The following is a 24957-nucleotide window of genomic DNA, read 5'->3' as shown; positions in this document are numbered from 1 at the left end:
ACAGGTCAACATTTCTGCGGAAACACTGGAGAAATCTGGTGGACTGGTGACATAGACAGTTTACGGGACTGTCTAAAGCTCCCTCTTAAAAAAAAGCCTCACTGTCCCATTAAACATATCCAATTTTCAGAGTGGAGTTTCAAAACTTCCAACTATTCCCACAGTTTTCCTCAATTTAACACACACTATTAAATTCTGGGCGGCCCGGTGATCCAGTGATTAGCACGTTGACCTCACAGTGCAGAGGTACTGGCTTCAATTCCAGCTCCGTGTGTGGAGTTTGTATGTTCTCCCTGGGCCTGCGTGGGTTTTCTCTGGGTACTTCGGTTTCCTCCCACATTCCAAAAAAACATGCATGGCAGGCTGATTGAACACTCTAAATTGTCCCTAGGTATGAGTGTGAGCGTGGATGGTTGTTCGTCTCTGTGTGCCCTGCGATTGGCTGGCAACTGGTTCAGGGTGTCCCCCCGCCTACTGCCCGAAGACAGCTGGGAGATAGTCTCCAGCACCCCCGCAACTCTTGTGAGGATACGTGGATCGGAAAATGGATGGATTATTAAATTCTAAAATTAAAATTTTTGTCAAAGTGTCAAATCTGACCGGACACAGGCTCAGTGTAGACAATCTTTGTACCACTTGTAGAAAAGACTATTTTTCCCCCTCCATTTTTGTTTATTTGGATCACATTATCAAAAGATAATTCACTGGAAGAATAACATTGAGGGTATATTGATTGCTGTCAAAACAGTGCAGTATATGCAAGGATTATAGAGAGCACTGGGACCCTGAGAATGTGAGCAAGCGACCTTGCACATGCACATGCAATGGCAGCTTTGCCATGGATTATTTATTGGCGGGTTTATGCGAGGCCAGCGGGCCGTGTCGCTCTTTCATTGCCAAACATGCTGCGAGCCCCTTCGGCTTAGTTGCCATTGTGGCTCTGTAATTCGCTGCACTTGTGTGACCTCGTGCTCCACTTTGACGTCTGATGTGTTGGTAGAGGCCATTTTGACCACCTCCACAGCCATGTTGCTGCACGAGAAATGCCTGATGGTGTGAACATGACCACAATCAGGGGGCTGTGGATAGCATAGCGTCTGGCATGAAAAATTAGGTAATAATCAAGATCAGTGGCTCTAAAACTGAGCCTTGGGGGTCCACAAAATAACTTACAAGAAATTCTTATGTCATGTGACTTAAAATAGTGCAGACCTCCAGATTGGGGAATTTATCGACCTCAGTTTTGGGTCAATTAAATTCTCTGTTAATTAACGTAACAAATGTAACACATTAATCTGACATCCTTCGTATTTGGTTACTTTTCTTCAATAAAAGTTGCATTCTTCCAGGAATAAAGTCCTTGTTTCAGGTACAAAAAGCAGGTAGTTTTACAAGAATGTATTTCATAGAACAAAGGTATCTTTTCCAGAATATAATCCGTATTATTACGAGACTAACCTTTTATTTATGAAATCTGTTGTTTTTCTTCTCTTCTTAATGTTTTGCAATGATTAATCAACAACTAATTGATTATGAGAATAACTGACATAATCAATTAATCATTTAGAGACCTCGTTCTACTTAAATTCAAATCTTTGGAATTTCAGCCACTTAATGGTTAAAAACAGTACAGTAGCTTTCCAGTCCTGCATAGAGATTGCATGACAAAATGACTGACTTGAGTCCTAATAAGACAAACATCTGTTTTTAATTTGGAAAACAACAATCAACATCTTTGAAAAATTTCTGACGTATATTAGGGACCAAACCAGTGACTGAATCATAATCAATTCAGATTTTTTGCATTTTCTGCACAGTCAATTTGAAAAAATGTCCTGTTTTTGATTATGACTGTTTGATTGGTGTTAAGATAATAATTTCCTGGACCTATCGTGTCTTTTCAGTGACTGTTTCTATAATGCATTTGCATGTCAGTTCATTTATTTGTTGTTTGACAAATGTCACTCATCTTGAGAGTCATGCTCATACTTTGATGGCTTTAACAAAGACTATGTGACATTGTTTTTGCTGTTTTTCTGTTGGCTTGTCGCAGTGGTAAGATCCCAGGGTGAAACGTATTTTCCCTCTTCTATTTGCAGAACTGTTATTCATAATTTCCTTCCCTGTTGAATTATTCATGTGTTTACGTCAGGCAAGACTACTGCAAACAGATTATTAGATCTGAAGTATATCTTCTCTTTGATGCTTTTTGAATTAGTCACCCTTGCTTCGAAATGTATTCTCTTTCTCACCTTCGCCCATTGAGTTGTACTTGCATGTACATGTACAGTATGTACTTGTTTGATGCGACACTTATGAACGTGAGGTGTTTGTGTGTCCTTTGTCGTCGCATGGCAAACCTGATGCAAGAACCATTCAGTAGGTGAATGGTGTCAAACACCTGCTTATTTAAAACAATCAAACAACTTTCTCTTTAGTATGACCCACTTGCTTTATGTTGACACATGTTACAAAACGCCATTGCCGGGCTAGTAATGAGCAGTGACAGTTTTGGAGTTATAAACCTTCAAGCAACTCATATTTGACCATAAACAGTGGAGCAACTCACGTAGGCAGCAATATCAGACTTTCAGTCAAATTGTTTAATTGTTAATACTGATTACCACAGGGGGTGGCCCGGTGGTCCAGTGCTTAGCGCGTCGACCTCACAGTGCAGAGGTACCGGGCTCAATTCCAGGTCCGGCCTCCCTGTGTGGAGTTTGCATGTTCTCACGTAAGACCGCAAACCTTTTGGTCTTCATTTACTTTTTGAGGCAAATATGAACTTTCTGTTACGTTACGATAAACACATTGTTAAGAAATGAACGATGCTAGGATGCTGAAATGCAAAAGCCTCATCATTTGAAAAGAATGCCGAATATGTTTGGAATAACACCATCATGCAGTCATTTTAACAGTGCAAATGGGTGCAAGATCTAATTACAATACAACGAATTACACTTGTGAAACAGATGGAATTAGAAAGGTAAAGAAGTCCTGTTACCCTCTGTAGTTTCGATAGGGAAAAGATCGCAGTCTCATTTGTAGGGGTGTGCATCTCTCCACAAACGACACTTCAGTACGATTCTCACTACTATTCGATTCAAGGGTGTAAGTTAATCAAATTCAAAGAAACAACAAAACATCAGCATAATTTTCAAACCGATTTGTATCTGGTGTACATCTCTCATCAAGACAATTTGTGTGTGTTTCAGTACAATGGATTCAAGGATCCAAAAAATTTAAAATGAAGCGATTTTATTCATCTTAACAAATCGAAACCATTTTTTAAAATTTGAATAGGATTTTTGTTAGAGCCCTACGCATTTGAGAAATTCAACGTCATAATGTGCATTTTTTTATTTTTTTAGAGATGTTTTAATTTCACGGCTCTTTTGCAATCACACCTTGCACCACGGACTCCAAGTTGAGAAACACTGAAAGGCATCAGTATTAACCCCTTAGTACTCACTCCCCTTGAGATGCTTTCAAATCATGCTTTCACTTCATGCAAAGAAAGGTTCATTCATTCATTCTCCTCTCTAGCTGTCCAAAGGAGGGCGCTATTAACCTGCATCTATCTATCCGTCCATCTACGTGTCTGTCGCGGATCCTTCACAGGGATGTCTGTCTGTCTGCTTGCCTGTCCGACTCAGTGATGATCTTTTTGATAAAACTTATGTTGGGCCATTTATTTTGTCTTCTTGCATGACAGTTTTCTTCTTTTGTTTCTGACATTGTCATCATCAAGCAAAGGCTCTGAACCTGAGCGCAACACCCCTACTGTCTATTAATCAGCTTTCATGAAAATTCCTGCTCGCTCGTAGAACCGTACATTACAGCCAGAAGTGTGTTCCAGGGCACACTATCTGTGCCCCTGATGCTCCATCATGCGGGAACTAGATCTTTGCAGTTAAGAGTCATAGGAAACATACCTTTGTGTATGTGTGTGCGTGCGTGTGTGCGTGTGTGCGTGTGCGTGTGTGCGCGTGTGTGCGTGCGTGTGTTTGCGTGTGTGCGTGTGTGTGTGTGCGTGTGTGTGTGTGTGTGTGTGCATGTGCGTGTGCGTGCGTGTGTGTGTGCGTGTGCGTGTGTGTGCGTGTGTGTGCGTGTGCGTGCGTGTGTGCGTGTGTGTGTGTGTGTGTGTGTGTGTGTATGTATTATACTGCCTCCACATGGCCAAAAGAAGGAAGCAGCCCAATATGCATTGCATTGAAGAAAAAAAAGACAAACATTCTTTACATTCTGTTTTATTATGTTACGTTATATTATCGAGTGCTATTTTTTTCATTCAAACAACACATGAAAACGCCTTTGTTCTTTTATATTGGGAGGCTGCAACAGATCAATGGCATTTTTGTTCATTACAGCGAATGATGATTTGTGATATGAGTGATTGATTTGATTCCAGAATATGGACACAGAATGATGTGAACTTGTATCTCAAGGCAGCATGGTACTCAAGTCAAGTAGAAAGTGAAAAGTAAAAAGTACTTCCCTACCAACGTATGCAGAACCTGGAATAAGACGCTGTGAAAGGCAATAGTGTGTGTGCGGATGCGTTTGTGGCGGCTGTTGGGGTAAAAGTGAAAGCAACAAGCCATCTCTTCAACACTGTTATTTGTAGTCTACATACTGAGTTTGTCTCAAGGATGTGAAAGTGGGGTATTTTCCACACACAAATAAGTAAGCAGCACTAGATGACCAAGCAATCATATTAAATTATCCTAAGCCGTAATTTTGTTGTTGTTGTGTTTTTCATAATGACACAAAAGAAAGCTAAAGGTGAGTTAAGGCCTGGTATCTTTCCAGTGACTTCAAAGCACAATTGCCTTTTGAATACTTGGACACTTGTACATATTTGGACGGCAGCCTTTCCTCTGCAAACTCTCCAAATATCCGCTTCTCTGTGAAGTCTTGTTCACTCAAGTATCTGGAAAATATTTAGAAAGTATACAGCGGCAATGGGGAGTGTGTTCATTGATATACAGAATAAATATTGATGGGGGTAAGGACCCTCCTTCCTTTTAAGCGGCTCTTTGCGTGCTTTTCACGTTTTTACAGTTCAGCTCTTTGGTTCATGGCCAGGACCCAAAAAGCACATCATTGTCACAAAAAATCACCCTGAATAAAAATTCATCAAGAAATACAAATAAATGATTAAAACGTCCGGTCTCATGAACAACATACACTGTCGTCAGTGACTGCAGTCATGTCATGAAAATGAATGAATAAGTAGAAAGCCATTATCTTTGACTTACGTTGTCATTTTGTTTTTTGACATACGCATGGCCATCACTTTCCTTGACACCACCTGATCTTAAAAGTAAATCACACTTTCAACTGTAAGGGGGGTCTAGGAGCAGGAAGAAACAAGACTTCAGGACTTGTCGCTTTCATCAGTGACTGTGACACAGGTCATTCTGTCCCTCATAAATCTTTTTCTTGATTGCATTCGGGAAATCTTACAAAAGAAAGCAATGTGAGGCCAATGCATGAAGAGATTTGAAAGTTGTTCAGTGGCCCTCCTCTTCAGTGTGCAGGTGTGGAGCAGGGCAAGCTGTGATTACAGTGCCTGTGTTTGACGGTTTGTCTTTCAGAGAGCTGAACAAGTAGCCCAGCAGGTCCCACAATGGACAAAATATGCCAATGTCTGTTCTTCATTGAACCGACGTACTGTACATCACAGTATCTTAATATTTAATTTTATATTTCATGCTTAGTGCTTGTACTTTGTATAAAAGATCCAGCCTTCAACAAAAAAGGGTCTGAAGAATCCAAAAATAAACACATATTGTGATTTCTTTTTTCTCAGTGCAAAGGGCATCATGCATCAAAATGATCATTACAGGACGGCACAAAACTGTTGAACAGCAAACAAACTTTAAGTGCAAAAACTCATTTCGTGCATTTTTTCACAAAAATCAACTCACTCAAAATTGTAATATTATCCAGGTTCTATATTTGTCCTACATATCATTCCAAATCCACCCAAAATATTAAGCCTACTCATGTTGTACAAGTAGTAAAGAGGATTGTAGACTTGGTGCAAGTGCAACTAAGTGATGTCTGCCATCCATTCGTGAATGATGATATCATAAGTTAACACTACAGTGGATCCCTGTTATTTGTGGGTTGTGGGGTGTGTGTGGTGTGTGGGGCGACCGGGCTGGCCCACGAATAGTGAACATCTGCATATAATTGACGGCACTTTTCTTTTATCACCTCAAAGAATATATCTATTCAAAAATGCTGATAAATCTACCCAATAAAAATATAATATTATTATATAATACAATTTTTTTTTTTTTATCACAGCACCATTACCCATCCCGGATCATGGGAGACAAAGACATGTCCCAGTTATCACGTGGCATTATTTACAATAACAATGACAGATTACCAAGTGAGTGTTGCAGAAACTTCTGAGCATGACATTGCTTTTCCAGAAATATCTTTTGCTTCTCACCATCAGCAACAAGTGGAGATGGAGAATACTGCAATACATGTTCTTTAGTCCACTGTGTATAGGAAAAAGTGGTGGGTAATTTCAGCGTTTACATGTATCGACAGGAAACCGTTTTCAAAAACATCTTAAAAACAAATAAGACATGGCTTGTGGTTCGATTTAACTCTCTCTCTCTATATATATACATCATGAATTTAAAATGCCACAATGACGTGTTTTGCTACTCCAACTCGGCTGAAATAACACCTGCTCCCACCAACCAATCAAAGGGTGGAAAATACCGACGTCATGGCCCTGTGAAGAATTTAAAATCTGATTGGTTAAAGAAACTGTCCATTGTAGTAGATTGCTTTCACACGTGAACACATACAGTCTAAAATCTGATTGGAGAAAATAAACAAATAAACAACATTCACGTCCTGGAAGCAGAGACGAAATACACATAGGTGACTGCTGGGAATAAATTAATTCATTTTCCTATACACATTTAGGAACGCCCACCAAAGGGGTACGCCTGTATGCCACTACACTTTGCGGTTCGCAGGAGACTGACGTTGTCAGCACCCCCTATTCCAAATCCATGCCCCTCATCCTCTGTCTTTCCCTCCCTGTTTGTGAAGGAGGCGTGTAAGCAAAGAAGAGGCAGTTGGGGGCAGTGGACTAACACAAAAGCTCCGTCAGAATAAAGTGACGAGTCCATTCAGCTCTCGGTGGACTCAGTCACAGCAGGTATGCCGCAAAGAAAGAGGAGTTTCACTTTTGGAGCCTATGGAGGGTAAGGGTCTAGTTCACTCTCCTGAAGCACGTGATGATACGAACGTGTGATAGAACGTGTTTGGTTTTGTAGCTCGGACTGACTCCGGGTTTGATGACTTTGCACATTCTCGTTTGTGTGCATGCGTGTGCGTGGTCGGCTCCATGTTTTGGATTGCCATCGTATTTATCACTGCAGTTTAATGACGATTAAACGGCTCCTCTTGCTGTCTTATTGTCTGGTTGAGAGGGAATAAATTTCATCTGTGCTGTATGTTGCACATACAGCGCATTTGACAATAACGTTCTACTTGGCTTGACTTGAGTTTTTTTGATGCTTCAACCCAGAGGAATTAATGGGCCACTCTTGATTTGGAAACGTGCTTTGTAAAGTTGAGTTTCACTAATGATATTTTGCTTCTTCTCTGCTTGTACTGCAAATTCAAGCCAAGTAAACAGGTGTGTGCCACAAGCTTCGACTGGACACCCATGATTCACTTTTTACAGAAAGTGAACAGGGGCACTAATTTATCTCTGCCTATTTAATGCATTTGGAAATGTGTTTATGTTCACTCTCCAGTTGTACTTGAAGTCTTCCCATGAACACCCATATAATGCATTTGATGTATGTAGTCAGCAATGACAATAAAATTGAGTTTAAAAAGTGAATGGGCATTGTGCCTGGTCTTGGTCACCTTGGGGCAGAAAAACACAGACTTATGCCACATATACTGTGTATAATGTATATATATATATATATATATATATATATATCATCCCTGTTGATCTTTAAGCCCATGCACGGCCATCTCACAGCTGCTGTGAAAAAACAAGTGCAGCAAATGAACTCTGACCTTGCCATCATTCTGGGAAGTTTGACAAAGGAACTACAACTGCTGGACATCGGTGTGAACAGGGAGTTCTAAGTTAAGTTGCGAGTGGTGCGGGAACGATGCTGAACACACCTTAACTAAAAGTGGGAGGCAGCGCTGGGCAAGTAACGCCACAATTTCTGAATGGATTGTGGATGCTGGGGCTAACGTGTCTGTTTGCACTGTTGTTCGAGCTTTCGCAAAAGGTGGCATCATTTATGAGGAGTCGCACGGCAACGAGACCGACTCTGACAAAGACGCTAGGGAACCTGGCTTGTTTGATGGAGAACTTGCCCAGCTGTTCATTTCGAATACAGAAGATTAGGACTTTGATGGATTTGTGGATGAGGATTGATAAAAAAATAACATGAGTACATTGTTCAAGACTTCAATAAAGTACAACCAAACTCAGTTTTGCTCCCTCTACCTTTTTAAAAACATACGCTACGTGCATGCATGCTACTGTATTTTTTTTAAGATAGCATACGTTTTACCATGCCCGCGTCCATTAATGCGTTGCGTCTTGTGTATGTTTTAAATACGGAAACAGCACCCGTAACTGACAATACGCAGTGCGCAGTATTGTCGTGAAAATATGGCACTGTTCATTGAGATGTCTCAGCCGTTGTGTGCTCATCAGTAAGGCACAAATTAGTTTTACGTGGAGGATAAAGATTATAAACGTTCACACTGTTATATTGTGTCTCTGCACTTTTTACATCAAATCTGTTAAAGCACCACAAAATAGATTATTTTTAGCCTTGACAGTGAGATAGCAGAGTAAAGAGCTAAAATGTATGTTTATTTTAAATACACAAGGTATAACTATATTGTTTGCCTAATTTGGCAGTAAACTACAACTGAGAGATGCATTAAATGTTTTTTTTTAACAATTAACCATTAACTCGAAAAACTCTGAAGATATTTGATCAAGTAGAGGGAGTGATATATCTATTTAAACCACTTGTATATTTATTCTACAGTCGACCCCCGTGGGGCATAGGGACTTTCCCAGTCCACAAAGCTAAAATCCATGCACAAGTGAGGCCTGTTGAAATGCAGTGGGTAAAACAAATAATTATAATCTCATAAATTTTGTTTAAAAAAAGTGTTGAGAAACATTTAAAGAATAAATAAATAAGTAAAGTGAAAAGGTTTTCTGACTTTTTACCAGCCAATCACAAAACTACACAAACGCTATTGAATGGTCGAGGGTGTGGAGGCGGAAGGTCCACCTGCCAGCGCAAAGGCATTCTGCTCACGCGACAAGGTTAAAAATAGATTTGCTTTTGGACTCACGTTTATCTCCACCCAGTTGACCAGTAAAAATTAGTCACTTTTCCGATTTTTCATTTTGGATTGCCCATTGAAAATGGAAAGCATGACTGAGACACTGTTTCAGAGGCGATTTGTGCACTTGCATTTTCTACTTTTTAGCACAAATGTCGCCTGCAATCACAGTATTAGTTGCTAGTCCCAGTTTGGGATATTTTAATGCAATGCGAAATCAAGCCGGTCACATGCCTGCATGATAGGAGTTTACAGTATATGCTCTGTTGCTCGTCCCCTCACGCGCACTTGCTGGTGAACTAAATTAGACGGATGAGCGTTGTCCTCAGAAGAGCACAATCCTCGATCTGTGGACGCGGGAGGGGAACACCGTCAGGCGATATCAACAATGTCATGCTTGGCGTCATGATGACGCACAGGAAGAATTTTGTCTCATTCAAATGCCAAAAAAACAAAACTTTTTTTTTAACCCTTACACGCTTCTTTGGTCAAATTTGACCTGTTTTGACATCTGAGAGCCATTAAAAGATATCCTTGCACGTAAAAGATTTAAGGTACATTGAAGGATGACTTTTCCTAAAGTAAGCCAAAAATAATAATATATACAGTATATACTGTATATATATATATATATAAGTCAAATCTAACCTGTTTTTACTAGAAAAGAATTTACCTTTAGAGCCATTCCACCAAATCGCTGCTGTTTGTATGTTGTAGCTGTCTCAAAATAAAGTAACTCACATTCAAAGTCGCCAAGTTCATATGAGCCTGCTGTATGAAAGAAAAGATGGGCGGCTGTTGCTGAGAGAGATTTGATGTCCTCCGGCCTGACACTTATTGTACTGGCAATGGAAGTGTGGATGAGTGTGTGTGTGTGTGTTTGGGGGGTCTTTTTTTTGTTTTTTTGTATGTCAAAAGTTGATTGGACCGTGAGGCAGGGCTACTTGAGGACAGGAGGCCATTCAAGTGCTTTTCCAAGGGCAGAGGCCAAACAAACAGGAGATGGAGGCCGAGCGGAGGGCTCTTAAGCGCCTACTCGGGCAGTCCACCTTGCATATTTACGCGCTTCAATGCTTTTCAAGCCATCTGCCGATGAACAAGACACTGGGCCAGATTCAGATCTTTTTCATGCTGCTAATTAGGTGGCATCCGATTATACAGTAATTCTTTGTGTTATATGAATGTGTATCACAAGACAAAATGGGATGATTTGCTTTCCCTACAGCAAGGGAGGTTCTCACATCTCTGAAAGATTGTAACAGTGCTCAACACATATTTCCTTACATCCTCATGTGACACAATATATATTTTTTCTGACAGCTAATGTGTATTTATTTTGAGGCACTGTACTAAAGATACTAGAAAAGACCAGTAAAAGTAGACAAACTGATTCAACTCATGTACTTAAGTAAAAGAAAAAAAATACACACCTGAAATGTACTTTAGCACAAAAGTAAAAATACACTTTCACTGTCAATTGTGTCGAATAATTATTAGGATCTCTTGGCACAAAAGACAAACAGTTTGATGCGCACAAAAAGCCACTACCACTTTCATGTTAAAGTAATGAAATACGCTTGTTTTAGGAAAGTATTCATGAAAGGAATAATATGGATTTGAAACAGCAATACTAGTGTTTTCGTTTTCTTTTTTTTACGATGTCAGCCGTTTAAATGCTTTCTGATGTATGTCAATATGAATGCACCATATCAATATTGACCATCACATCTGATACCTGCCACGTGAATGGCCGCATAATGAGTTTGTTTGTTGTGATTCTGCTGATGGATGGCTCTTTGACGTGTGTGTGTGTGTGTGTGTGTGTGTGTGTGTGTGTGTGTGTGTGTGTGTGTGTGTGTGTGTGCAGATTCGCCGCATACTGTACTAGAACTTGTAGTGGAGCTAAATGAGAACACTCAGCTATTTGACACACGCGTTTGTCAAAAGGCTCATTCAGTCTCTTGTACAGTTCAGGCTTGTTTTCCTTCTGTGTGCTGACGGTATCGATTGTATGTTCGCTTCTCAGTCATAAATAGTAAAGTAGTTCGTATTTGCGTGGGTTATTTTCATTTGAACATGTCGCATGCAGTCAAAACACTTTGGGATTTTGACTGTAGATCTTTTAAAGTCCCTTTAAAAGTCTTCTAAATTTGCCACAGCACAGAGTGTTGGGAACAAACTTGCCAAAGTTTATTGAAACATTGCTGAGTATACTAAATGAGGGCTTTAAAACCATGAAAAATCTCCACTTTTAAACACTGTGGCGTGTCCGCTAAATGCAATAAAACAGGGGTGTCAAATATACAGCTCGCGGCCCGGATCAGGCCTACAAGCAGTTTTATCCCGGCCCACAAGATGATTTTGTGAAGCATAAAATGAAAAGGGGCCAACCGATCAATCAGCCGGCCCAAATTGGCCAAACAAATGGCCGATGCTAGTTACACAAGTAACACTAGTCTCTATATTTAGTACACACTATTCTTCCAGAAAGGAAGCCTGTAACAAACCTTGGTGATTTGGTGATTTTTATTCTTATTTTTTAGATCTTTCTACGATTAACTCTCTTGACTGATCCCAGCTTGCATTTGTTTACGCAGCCAAGCTGACAGGATTGTAATGGTGGCGGTTTATCAGTCAATATCCTGTCCAAGTGAATTCACATCTCACTTTGATGAAAAGTACATCATGAGAGACATGTGCAATGTTGACAGCTTGGATATCACAGAAGCACCAGGAGTGCTTTTCCAACTATCACGACGGCAGATGGAAGAAGTCTGCTTAGTCCTTGCGATTGTACAAATGCTTGGAAAGTTTCAAAGTTGAGGTTACGGGCCTTGTGTACTCAGAATTGCATGGCTTTCATCTTTGAGACAAGCATACTGGCTCCGCACGTTTGCCCGCGCCTGCCGCTATGATGGCTGCTACCATTGCGGTGCGGAGTGAAGACCAGCCGGGACTGGACGGCCTCGCTCGGAGCGTGTGAGAAGCACGGCATGTGGGCTCACGTGGCATCGCGGTCTCGCTGTAGAACGGGCACTCCGGCAGGATGGGGCGCTCGCTCTCTGCAACCCCGACGCTGGAGAGTGACCTTCAGGTCGGAGGAGCCATACGCGACAATTTCATTTGTTCTACTTTTGGTAGCCTGTCGAATTCGCCCTTTTCTTTTGGCCCCTCTCGTTGTGGTGCACAAAACAACTTTCTACCATTGTCAAAGTGTTGCGATTCCTCAAGTTAGAGACACGTTCTTTACCCTGCCAAAATGGCAACGTTCACATTTGGCGCTGGGGATTATAGGATGTGTGATGCCAACGTCTGTAGCCCTGTCATCTTTCGTATGCTATCTATTACTTTTTAAATTGCATTTTGATCCGAGCAAGTATCAAAGGCTCAAGACTGCACTACGTCTGCTAATTTGGTTAAGTGTGGTTGTTTGTTATGTCAGTTCAATACTGCTCAAATATATTTTTTTACTCATAGAAGTGGTTGAAAATATGACTGTTGGTTTATGAAAAGTAGAACGTGTCACAATTCTGATTTGTTGGCTATTGTATTTGTTAACATTGAGGAAATGCAAAAATATGCCTGCTGATCTGTTTGTCAATGTTGAAAAAATGATTTGAGCATCTCAGGGTTGGGGCGTGGGGCCTATATTTGAGGGTTAGCCCCGGGGACTATCAGTAGGTCAAGGCGGCCCTTGTGAGTCGTCTATATATATTTTTCACAGCTTCACTTAATGCCGGCTTTGAAACCAAAGTAAATGCAGCCAACAGGTTTTGCGTCCTCATTTTGTTGTGATAAAGCCCGGCAATCAATCGTCAGAAAAAAAAGTCCAGCTTGTTGACTTGAGATGAATGCTTTAAATTTCTGGAGGATCTCATGGTTGTGCGAAATGTGAAACACTATGTCAAGTTGCTTTTGAAAATGATTTACTGAATGATATGTTTGTCTCACGCGGCTTGCACTTGGACTACCACTTGAAATTCACATTTAGAATGTTGCCTCCAGGCCGGGTCAGCGCAGCTGATTGTGAGATGAACAACACACTTGTTTGCTTTAAGATGATTTATCCAGGAGCTTGTTGACCTATTTTGCAAGAAACCATGTTTGCTGAATTGATAACATATCACAGCTCACTGGACATGTGAAGCAGGAAACAGAACCTTGAAAGTTGCTCTTATGTTGAATTGGACGCAGAGGGGACTTCCGACTTTTAAGGACCAGGGACACCAAGTCACCTCATAATCTGAATGCCAGTTAAATAGAAGGACCACAGGAATTCAAAAGTTTCCTATTTTCAAGATAGATGTCGTAATGTCAAATATGTCAAGTGTGTGTTTGTGTGTTTGTGTGTGTGTGTGTGTGTGTGTGTGTGTGTGTGTGTGTGTGTGTGCGTGTCTGTCTGTCTCTGAAATCATCACTCTTGTTGAAATGAACGGAAATGCTGTCAATCCATTCAGGTCTCTCAAAAACAAAATCCACAGATTTTTTTAATGTTTTTGGCTAGATGAGGAAAAATAGCACTCTATCAAATTGCACGTTATAAAATAATACGGTATTGAAATGCAATATAAGGAAACATTGTTTTTCTTCTATTCAGTGGACATTGTGCTGCTCCTTCTGGTGTGCGCGCGCGGCTATACACGGAGACAGGCCTCAGTCAGCTGCAGTTATATGATGGCTTTTTGGAAAAGGATAAAGAATACTGTATATGCCTGTGGGTATTGTTGTATTGTCTGCCTCATTTGTTGCTGCGATCTTTGTGTTCAATTAGACATTGTTATAACTGCACAACAACAATGCTATTAGCTTGCCCTCTCTGGCTTTTTGCAGTGTTGTTTCGCATGAAGTGAAAATGGCTTTACGGGGGGACACCAGTTTGAGAAGCGCTGGCCCAGAGTTTCCTGATATTCATTTCCATGGAAACAGGCTCATGTTTGATCACGAGTCGAGAGGGCAGAGAGAGCGAGAAGCAATATTTCTTCCCTCCTTTGACACAAATGAACCAGTTCATCAAGTTGATCTACTTTTTTCAAGCGAAAAGCAGGCAACGCACACTGTTTGCGCTGTGCAAATATCACACATGAACCACATGCACATTTGTTCTAACCTACATTTCTCCATCGTAGCATATCAAACAGACTCTTCTTTATGTATAACAGACAGGAAACAAGAAAGACCAGAAAAAAAAGACCCAACATGAATAATGAGGGCCAGTGTTAGACAAGTTACTTCCACAAGGTAAGACATTACAAGTTCGTGTCATTTAAAGGTATTTAGTAATATTACATTATTATCTTAATAATGTAATATTATTGTAATATTATAATAATTTAGGATTTTTACTTTTCACTTTTGTATGTATATGAGAGGGGCCACTTTGGAGACCTTAGTATTGCATCTCTTACTTCCCAATCTGAGACCATGGCCCTCAGTCGGAAAACGGTGGCGTGCCCTCTCCAGGTCGGGGATAAGATCCTGCTTCAACTGGAGGAGTTTAAGTATCTTGGGGTCTCGTTCATGAGTGAGGGTGGAATAGAGCGTGAGATCGAGAGGTGGATCGGTGCAGCGTCTACTGTGATGCAGACTCTGTATTGATCCGTCGTGATGAAGAGGGAGCTGAGCCGAGAGGCAAAGTTCTCAATTTACCGGTCGATATACGTTCCTACTCTTGCCTATGGTCACGAGCTGTGGGTTGTGACTGAAAGAACAAGATCCCGTATACAAGCGACCGAAATGGGTTTTCTCTGCAGGGTGTCCGGGCTCTCCCTTAGAGACAAGGTGAGAAGCTGGGTCATCTGGGAGGGACTCAGAGTCGAGCCCGGGAAGAGCTGGGGAGAGGGAAGACTAGGCTTCACTGCTAATGCTGTTGCCCCCGCGACCCGACCCTGGATAAGAGGTCGAAAGTGTGTGTGTGTGTGTGTGCGCGCGCGTGTGTGTGTGTGTGCGCGCGCGTGTGTGCGCGCGTGCGTGCGTATACAGTCAAACCTCGGTTTTTGAATGTCTCTGTTCTCGCCCAAATCGGTTTTCGATGAGAAAATTCAAGATTTTTACGCCTCGGATTATGACCGAAAACCGGTTTTCGGCTAAACTAACAAAACCCGAATACACCATTTGACTCCTCTCGGCTCCCTTGCACGAGGAAGTGACGCTTCCTCGTGGAGCGTTCATTGTGAGCAGACGTGTTTGTTGTGATTTATGCAAATCTGACTTTTTTTTTTTTGTGGTTATTTCTGCACAGTGTATGAGCTCCTAATAGTTTAGGATTTCGAACAAATAGCTTTTTGAACAGCCTTCTGGAACGGATTATGGTCGAAAACCGAGGTATGACTGTATGTATGTGTACACACACACACACACACACACACACACACACACACACACACACACACACACACACACACACACACACACATATATAATTAAGATATCCTTTATTTGTCCCGCAATGGGGAAATTTAGAGTCAGAGTTCAGAAAGGAAAACACTGGGTAGGGAGAGGGAAAAAAACCCACGCTCGAACTATCCTCTTCTGAGGATAATTTAAGTCCAGGATAAAAAAAAAGACCCTAGCACATAAATAAGCATATGACAGTTACAACAAGTCACAAGACATAACATGTAATGAGGGGGAGGATGAATGGGAAGGGGGGAGGGGGTAGGGGTGACCGCGACGCGGCCCATCCGACCAGCTGCACAGTCCTCCGTGCGCTCCGCAAATCATTCCACGTCGCGGGGGAAAAGAAGAGGAACGATGAAGGCGGTGAGGATGAGGATGTGTATGCGCGTGTGATTGTCTGGTTGTGTATGTGTATGCGTGAACAGGCCGCAGCTGCTTCGTCAAATTCTGCTCATGAAGACAGTCCTGGCTTATCAGTCCATGGCCGAGAAGGAGGGGGTGATGGTGGGGGCACTAGCTTCCGTGCATACCTTCCATCCAGGGGAAAGGGGTCCAAATAGCGTTGTTTGTTTTGGAGGGACGGCCGCCAACAATTTCAGGTGGCCTTGAGACCGTGGCTGTATCCCTTCACTGTCACCGATCAGCCAAATCCTCAATTCCTTTCCGAAGTGAGAATTCCAACTTCTCCATGTTGTTGTCGATCGTACGGAGACGCTCCAGAACCGCAATTGCGGTTGAGCTCAGTCACCGCTTGAGTCTGAGTGTTGGATATTCGCGCTAGACCATCGAGAATGACCGGCAGCTTCTTCACTTCCAATAAAGCTACTCCCGTCGGTTGGATTTTGCGATAGAACAGGAAACTGCTAACACCAAACTGCAGCATACCTGCTATCAGAAGGCCGATAATGTAGATGTCTTCCTCCTCCTCAACGGACAGTATTGACAGGCACACCATTCTCCGCTTCCTCCGTGGATCTAGGGTGTACCCGGCAGCAAATGTCCCGAGGGGCAAGCAGGCTCCCCACTGCCTGCTCTTCTCGTTGAGAAAAATTTGTCGATTGCATCAAGAGACCAGCCAACCAATTCCATGGTTTGTTTTTTAGGATGAAAAATACAGCGGAGGCTAGGAAAAGACAGTACAAGGACAGCACATAGACTAAGTGGCGAGCAAGGGGGGGGGGGCAGGAGCAGGGCAAAAAAGCGGCCGCCTTCGTCGAGAGCCAAGCAAAAATAAATGTGTATATGTATATAGCCTATGCCAGCTGTTTTCGGGCAGTTGGCAGGGTACACCCTGAACTGGTTGCCAGACAGCCCCACGCTCACACGCACACCGATGAACAATTTAGAGCAGGGGTCTCAAACTCAACGTACTTGGGGGCCACTGGAGGCATAGTCAGGGTGAGGCTGGGCCGCATCAGGTTTTCCACAAGAAAAGTTCTGATAAAAACATTTCAGTGTTTTCAAATATCTCTCTTTTTAACACAAAATAAAATGAATAAAATAAATAAACAGATTTTGAAGAAAATCGATCAATCATCGGGAATAAATAAATAAAATAATAATGATAACAATAATACAGCAGATATAGATGACTGAAGAAACCCCATGTAATTGCTGACGAGAGAAATGGAATTCTTTTTTTTTCAGATTCTAATGTGTGTATGAACAATTCTTTAACGTTTCTTAATATGAATGAAACGTGGAACATGAACTGTCCTGAACATGGCTTCTCTTGCCTACTTCTTGCTGCTACAGACCTGGCGGCACTTTTTCTCGCATAGCTGAGCCACATTTGGCTTGAGGGAGGAAGCAGTTGAGAGCCTCAGTCGGGCTTGAAGATGCTCATCAGTAAGTCTGGACCTGTACTTGGACTTACTGAAGTTCAAGGTGGAGAAGAGCTTTTCGCACAAGTACGTGCTCCCAAAAAGGCACATGGTCCGCTTCAACATTCAGGAAATCTCAGGGAAGCTGGGGGTCATTTCCCTGCAAAATTGCCCAAGCTTGTCAGCTTCTCCACTTACGTCCCTGAACTTGGCTTTGAGTTCAGTGTTGCACTGAAGGTCAATGAGCTCCATTTGAAGCACAGGAGGGACATCTAGCACATCAATGCAGAGCTATGGCCTCCTCTACACCCTTCTCTTCCAATTATTATTTTTTTTAAACATGTGCCACCAGTCGATTTTTTTTTTCTCCCTGTCATTGATGAAGCTCTATCGGTTGTTATTCCAACAAACCTCTTCCATGGCAAACTGGCATTCTAAATGGCATCACAAAGCTGGTGAAATATCTCCTGCGCGGTGGTCTGGCCATGAATTGGATTTACTGTGAGCAACTCCTCCATCACTTCAAAATTGTCGTCAACACCATGGACATACATTGCAAGCTGGGCACTGTCGATGATGTCTGTGACGAAACATTTTTCTTTCTCACGTAGTTGATCAGAAATGTCATTTGATAGGTCAGAAATGTGCTCTGCCACGGAGTTGGCAGAAAGGCTGATGTTGCTAAACTGACCTTTCTTTTCTGGACAGACAATACGTGCAGCCTGTAATGTGCACTTTTTGACAAATTCATCTCCTGTGAATGGCTTTCCCGCTTTAGTAATCATGTCACTGACCACATAGCTCGCTTCGACTGCGGTATTTTCTTTGGTTGCTGAAATCTGGTTGCCTCAGTCAACGTGTTTTAAGACTGGCAACTCGGTTGGTTCTCTCATCTCCCTGGTATTTTGCATACTCCTCCGCATGTCTAGTTGTATAATGACATTTCAAATTGTATTCCTGGTGCACTTTCTCTGTTAAAATAAAACACATCGGGGTGCCCCTGTGCTCAACAAAGAAATATTGCATTTCTCACTTTTCCTGAAATTGTCTTTGCTCATCAACAACCTTTCTCTTCACTGCGGGCTTTGAAAAAGACATGTTTGGGGCTGTGTAATCTATATAATTCCACTTTGTGTAGGTGTTTCAGTATCAGTGTTTCACCGACGTGCTGAGAACAAGTCCGGTTGATGTCTCGCCCTCGAGAGTCATACACCCCACCGTGATTAGTAGGTTTGTTAAGTTCCGCTCACAACACTGTGAGCGTGTGTGTGTGTGTGTGTGTGTGTGCGCGTGTGCACGCACTCTGACTGAGACTGATAGCGTTCATGTGAGGGGACGGTTTGACACAGTATATTATAGCAAACTTGCGGGCCGTACTAACATCAATCTTTCATATTAAAGATGGGGGCCACAAACTGCCGTCCCACGGGCTGCATTTGACTTGCGGGCCGCGAGTTTGAGATCACCCATGCATGTTTTTGGAATGTGGAAGTAAACCGGAAGACTCGGAGAAACCCCACGCGGGTACCGCGATGAACATGCAAACACCACACACAGGACAGATCTGTGTGTATATACAGTATGTGTGTATATATACTGTATGTATATATATACTGTATATACCGGATTTTCCGCACTAAAAGACGCACTGGATTATGAGGCGCACCTTCAATGAATGGCTATTTTGTAATTTTTTTTTCATACATTGGACACTTCGCATTATAAGGCACACTCTACAATGCCTCCACTAGATGGTGCTACGCTCCTTCCATTCAACTCGAGAGGCGTACGTTCAACTTGAGAGGCGTTCATGACCACTCTGTCGAGATACTTGAGGTAAAAACGGATGAAAACACTTTTTTCGCCGCCTGCAAATTATGTTCTGCGAAATGGATTATGAACTCCGTACAAGGAGGTCATCCGTCGAGTTGATTAAACTGTTGTTTTGGTCAGTGTTGTGGCCATGCTTTTCCGCCTTATGTTTCCAAATCTTTGCATTATTCATATTCAGATTCAGAAAACGTTATTTATCCCTGTGGGGCAATTAGAGATTATTAATAGCAGTGAGAGTCAATTAAAAATGTCAATCATCATATTTTCATCAAATGAAATCTTTGACACATTTAGCAGTTTTTTACAATTCAATTACAATTTGGTTGACGAATAGCCCAGACGGAACTTCAACAAGTTGTTGCTCTATACATAAGTCTTGCCAGTACTGAGTACTGAGTGCACTGAAGATTACTTGGAAAAATTCTGTTTTGTTTGGAATGCAGAATAGCAATGTGTGATGCAACGGCTTATGAAGATCATGTCACACACCCCATGATGTCATAGCAGGAAACTTTCGGTTTCTTTATGACCTTGTGACACTTTGGAGCCTCGTATGTTTCACTGTTTGGACAAGGAGGTCTTATGTACATCGAGTGTTTGACCAAGGGGCTCGTTTTAATGAAAATGTCCTGGATTGGTCGAGTCAATTGGCAGGAATGCCAAGAAACTTAAGCAGCAAATGAGATTTTGCTGTTATTCCCTCAAAAATGTGGGACAGAACCCTGTGTGTGTGTGTGTGTGTGTGTGTGTGTGTGTGTGTGTGTGTGTGTGTGTGTGTGTGTGTGTGTGTGTGTGTGTGTGTGCGTGTGCGTGTGCGTGTGTGCGCGTGCGTGCGCATGTGTTTTGGAAGTGCTAACACTGAGTTCACTTGTATTACATGCAGTGGCGAAATTTTGGTTTGAAAGTTTGGGGCGGGGGGACAAATATTTTTTATGGTAGACCCTTGATGATTTTTTCTCCAAAAAAATAGATCAGTCTGGTGTAGTTGGAGGGTCACATGGAGAACAATTATGTATAAAACAACAATGGTTCAGCAAGTGTGGTGTGATGTCGGCTCCCTCTGGTGGTCCACTAAAGAATAACTGAATTAAATGTTCAAAGCGTGCCTCACGTTTCATGGCTAAAACTTGTCCACATTATTGGTAACGGAAGAATTGAACTCCTGATAACCTGCAGTTATGCATCGCCAATGTCAGGTGGGGCAGCAAAACCATGTTAATTCTATTCTACATGTGGAGTATTTGCGCAATGCCATGTGAGTCCCGACAAACTAAACATTGTGTGTTCCATGCGTTTGCAGCATCAGCGAGCTGTGGTGTGAATCCATGAACTGTGGACTAGTTCATACATGGAGTAGCTTTGGCGCTGTTGTACATCTGTTGAGCAGAGGTCCGTTTCACAAAGCAGGTTCAGTGATAACTCTGAGTCTGTCCACCCTAAAATGAGAGAAACACTGAGTTTTACGTTTAAAAAAAAAAAAAAGAGAAAGAGGGGTCACTAGATGTGAATGTAAGCACAAATTTTGCTTTGTCTATGTGTGCCCTGCGATTGGCTGGCAACCAGTTCAGGGTGTCCCCAGCCTACTGCCCTAAGACAGCTGGGACAGACTCCAGCACGCCCCGCGACCATCATGAAGATAATACGGTTCCGATAATGCATCGATGGATATTGTCATTTTATTTATTCATTCTTTTTCCTTGTTGCAATATTTAAAATATTTTGCATTTTATTCAAACAAAGTATCTGGGGAAACCATTAGTTCGACTGATTCACTGACAACTGAGAGTTGAGTGTTATTTGTTCCCATACAATTTATATGTCTAACGATTGATACTTGTACTTGTATTGAATCGGCGACTGCCAGTTGAATTGCCTGTCTGGGATCAATAACGTTTTTGCTTAATTCTGAAATCTTAATTATTTTTGGGGTAACCTTACCTTTTTTGATCCCCAACTCATCATTACTTATCTTAGATTTTATCATTTCAAACTATTAATTGGACTTGAACTGTTTGACTTAATTTTTGTTTTTTTGATTTTATTCATGGCGGTGGGGGCGGGGGGGTCAAACCTTTGATTGGTAGTGTTGCCCATCTTTACCTACACTCTTGGATTGCTTTGACTGTGTTCAATAAATGAAAGTTAATGTGAAATTGGCCCTTGCAGCAAGTCAAGTGTGTCATGTGAGCACAGCCCCCTCTATTGTCTTGAGAGAAGGCCCTCTTGCTGTCAGTGTTACGGGTGAGTGATTTAAGGACACATGCCAGCATTGCGGACATTGTCAGCAGTTTACAGCATGCATTAAAACCTACACAAGCAGCAATCTTGTCATACTTGGTGATGGTAACACGGCTTCAACAGATGGCCACATTTATTTCAGGCTAACCCGGCCTACTGTATTCAGTGCACAGCATAGGCAGCTTTCTTCCACGCTTATCATACATACAGCAGGTAATGCAGGAAAATGTATGACTCTGAAGCTATGGTGTCTTTTTTGGGGGGCTGGGGGAGGGGGTTCTTCTCACTGTATGCATCACTCATGAGCTGCCAGTTATGCTTGTTTGTAATCGCTGTCCACGTATGTGTTTATTTCCAGGGTGGACAAGACCTTCTCCAAGGCAAGGAGCATATGGTGAGTTTTCTTCATCGTGTGTTTCTTGATGGTATCATGTTGCCCAAACATTTATTGAGCCAAGGCATACAGTATAGTTTGTTTTTGAAAATTCTCACAGCACAATGCACACCATCAAACAAAAATGTTCAAAGGTTGCGACACAGATGAGTTCTATACCTTTTGCCATCTAGTGGAAGAGGATTGAATTGTTCTGCCTGTCAATATTTGGCGTAACTTCTTACCTTTTTTGTAGATAAGAACTCAACTCAACTCAACTGTATTTATAGAGCACTTTCAAACAGCCATTGTTGCATACAAAGTGCTGTACATGGAGCAACTAACATATATACAACAATAAAGCAATAATCAGTAACAAAGATGTTGGGAGGCACCAAACAGTAAAACTAAGATCTAATCTGAGTCATGCTGAGTCAAATGCCAAAGAATACAAGTGAGTTTTGAGGCGGGTTTGAAAGATGGGCAGGGAGGGGGCTTGCCGAAGAAGTAGTAACCAAGTGAAATTGGAGGGAGTTGGGGTTCAGGTTTGTTGGCTCTGATTTTGTTGCTTCTGCCATGTTGTTTTAGTACGCTACTCTCGCGTAGTGATGAGGTCTTGCATGACGTCTCATGTCACGAGAATTTTGTGAAAAAGACATCACGAAAGCATCGATTTATGGTTTTATGAATCAACATTGGGCTGTGAAAAGGCAAAAACAATTTGATTCATTAATAGATTTCTTTTTTAACCCAGCCCTAGTTTTAAGCCAGAGTTACAGTTTTAAATAAGGGTTAGGGTTTCAAATTTCAGGTTCAAGTCAGATTATCCATCCATCCATTTTCTGATCTGCTTATCCTCACAAGGGTCGCGGGGGGTGCTTGAGCCTATCCCAGCTGTCTTCGGGCAGTAGACACCCTGAACCACTTGCTAGCCAATCGCAGGGCACACAGAGACAAACAACCATCCACTCTCACACTCACCAGTGTTGTGTCCAAGGACCGGCAACCCAAGGCCAAGGCCAAGGACTTGACTCCGAGGCCAAGGCCAAGGCCAAGGACTTGGAACATTTTCCGGGGCAAGGCCAAGGACCAAGGACTGATTTTGAAACTGAGGCCTAGCCGAGGACATGTATAAAACAATGCTATCATACCACTTGGCAGGTCTTCATGATTTGCAAAACCCCTCCATCATAACCCTTTGCACTCCCTAACGCTTGAATGAAGTGTTTTTATTCAAAGAGTAGAACAGTCAGGGTACGTGTTATTTATACTGAGAAAAAAAATCATATGGTATACATTTATGAATTAATGTTTTAGTGCAGTAGTTTCTTAATATGAAGTAAATCAACACTCAACAGGCATGACATGGCACGGAAGACAAGTTGAGAAATGACTTTGCATAGAAGTCAATCACTGACTGCAGAAAAAGTGGTAATCTCTCAATGATAATTTTACAGTTTACCGGCAGCGAGTCCCAGGGACTCGCTGATCAGAAAAGTATGAGTCCCATTATGCATTGAGAGAGTCCCAAATTTTGAATTCTGAAAGGGTCTACTTATTCAATTGCATATGATAATAACACAAACAACAACATATACATACAATGATAAACAAATGCTGCAAAAATTTAAATAATTCAGGAGCAGGCCTGAGGATTTCGGAAATTCATGGTAACCGTTTTTCGGTTCCGTCGGATTACCCAATGGGAAACCACGATTACAAATGTTGGGTTCTGTAAAGGTTCATCATGGGAACCCATTTTTCTATTTTGACTGATATTGATAATCAAGAATTCCGAAACTCGAAAGTATAATGTTTCAAGGGTCAATGCTTGAAAACTATGCATTAACAATGAACATTACATCAGCAGCTGTGTACTCCAGGTTTATTCCAAAAAATAAATGGATCAAAAACTGGTGTACTCATGTGGCATTATCAGAGTATTTTTTCCAATCTCACACTGCAAAGATTAATTGACTGGTAATCATTAATACAGGTAAGTATTGATGTGGCTTGACATCCTCTTCCCAAAATGATGCATGTGTAATCTAGGATCAATTTGACGAAAGAATTTAACACACGTCATCATTAGTTCTACCAACAGTTAACATTAGCATTACTACACCTTGTGACAAATGTTTTATTCATAAAGTTACCATGCTACAACCAGTAAATTATAGAATAACCAATACTGTTTCATAATATTAGCCTACAAATCTAATGACCAATTTGCCTCATAATCGTGCCTCACGTCGTATTTCGCTCTCGCGTTCTGTGCATACGTCACAGGTGAGTTTAGTGATACGCCCTTTGGACGATTCATACGAAAAATCAGACAAGCATTCCCATTTCTTAAATATCGTAATTAGTAGACCTTGGTGAGTTTTTTTCGCCGCCATCTCAAACTTTCATCCGCGCGATTCCTCAGTTTGCGGGCTAAAATAACAACCCGCATGCGCACATAACGTCATCTGTTGTGTCCCCCCAACACTGAAAACAAAACAAAACGAAAGTAAATTAGAAGAAACACACTCACACACCACACCACATCACAAACACACATACTGGCGCAGTGAAATCGCGTGGATCACACAGTCAACTCAAGTGCGGTGACTTTTATAATTAAACTACTTTTCGGTACCGTGAAAATGACGCCACGGAAACGACACGCTACCGGTAACAATTGTTACTGTGAAATCCTCAGGCTTGCCGTAGTTTTTTTGTTTGTTTGTTTGTTTGTTTTGACTGAGAAATTTCCTTGCGTCCCAAAAACGCACATTGTTTGGAACTGTGCATCCCGTGGGAAAATTATGCGTCTAGAACGCGGGACGCAGAGGTCACGAGATGGCTGAATCTCTAACCATTCTCTGAGTACTACTATTATATCCACTACCACTAATACTACATTAA

At 41.8% G+C, this 24957-nt stretch overlaps 1 protein-coding gene across 10 annotated transcripts in view; it reads left to right on the top strand.

The window, feature by feature from the left end:
• Window positions 1–24957, top strand: part of rap1gapa (RAP1 GTPase activating protein a) — a 96538-nt gene that overhangs the window by 4532 nt on the left and 67049 nt on the right. For 2 of the 10 annotated variants that reach the window (XM_086123984.1, XM_086123976.1), the window contains exons 1-2: window positions 7035–7244; window positions 22033–22068. In XM_086123984.1, the coding sequence (XP_085980110.1) occupies window positions 7201–7244; window positions 22033–22068 (80 nt within the window). In that variant the 5' untranslated portion in view covers window positions 7035–7200. Of the gene's footprint in view, window positions 1–7032; window positions 7245–15552; window positions 15706–22032; window positions 22069–24957 lie in introns of those variants that run through there. The other 8 variants (XM_086123907.1, XM_086123890.1, XM_086124018.1 and 5 more) reach the window with 6 other exon arrangements.

This window comes from Hippocampus guttulatus, chromosome 1 (genome assembly GCF_054856545.1).
Source record: "Hippocampus guttulatus isolate MCC_2025c chromosome 1, RoL_Hgut_1.0, whole genome shotgun sequence".
NCBI classification, from domain to species: Eukaryota; Metazoa; Chordata; class Actinopteri; order Syngnathiformes; family Syngnathidae; genus Hippocampus; species Hippocampus guttulatus.
This window is presented reverse-complemented; position numbering and strand designations above follow the sequence as displayed.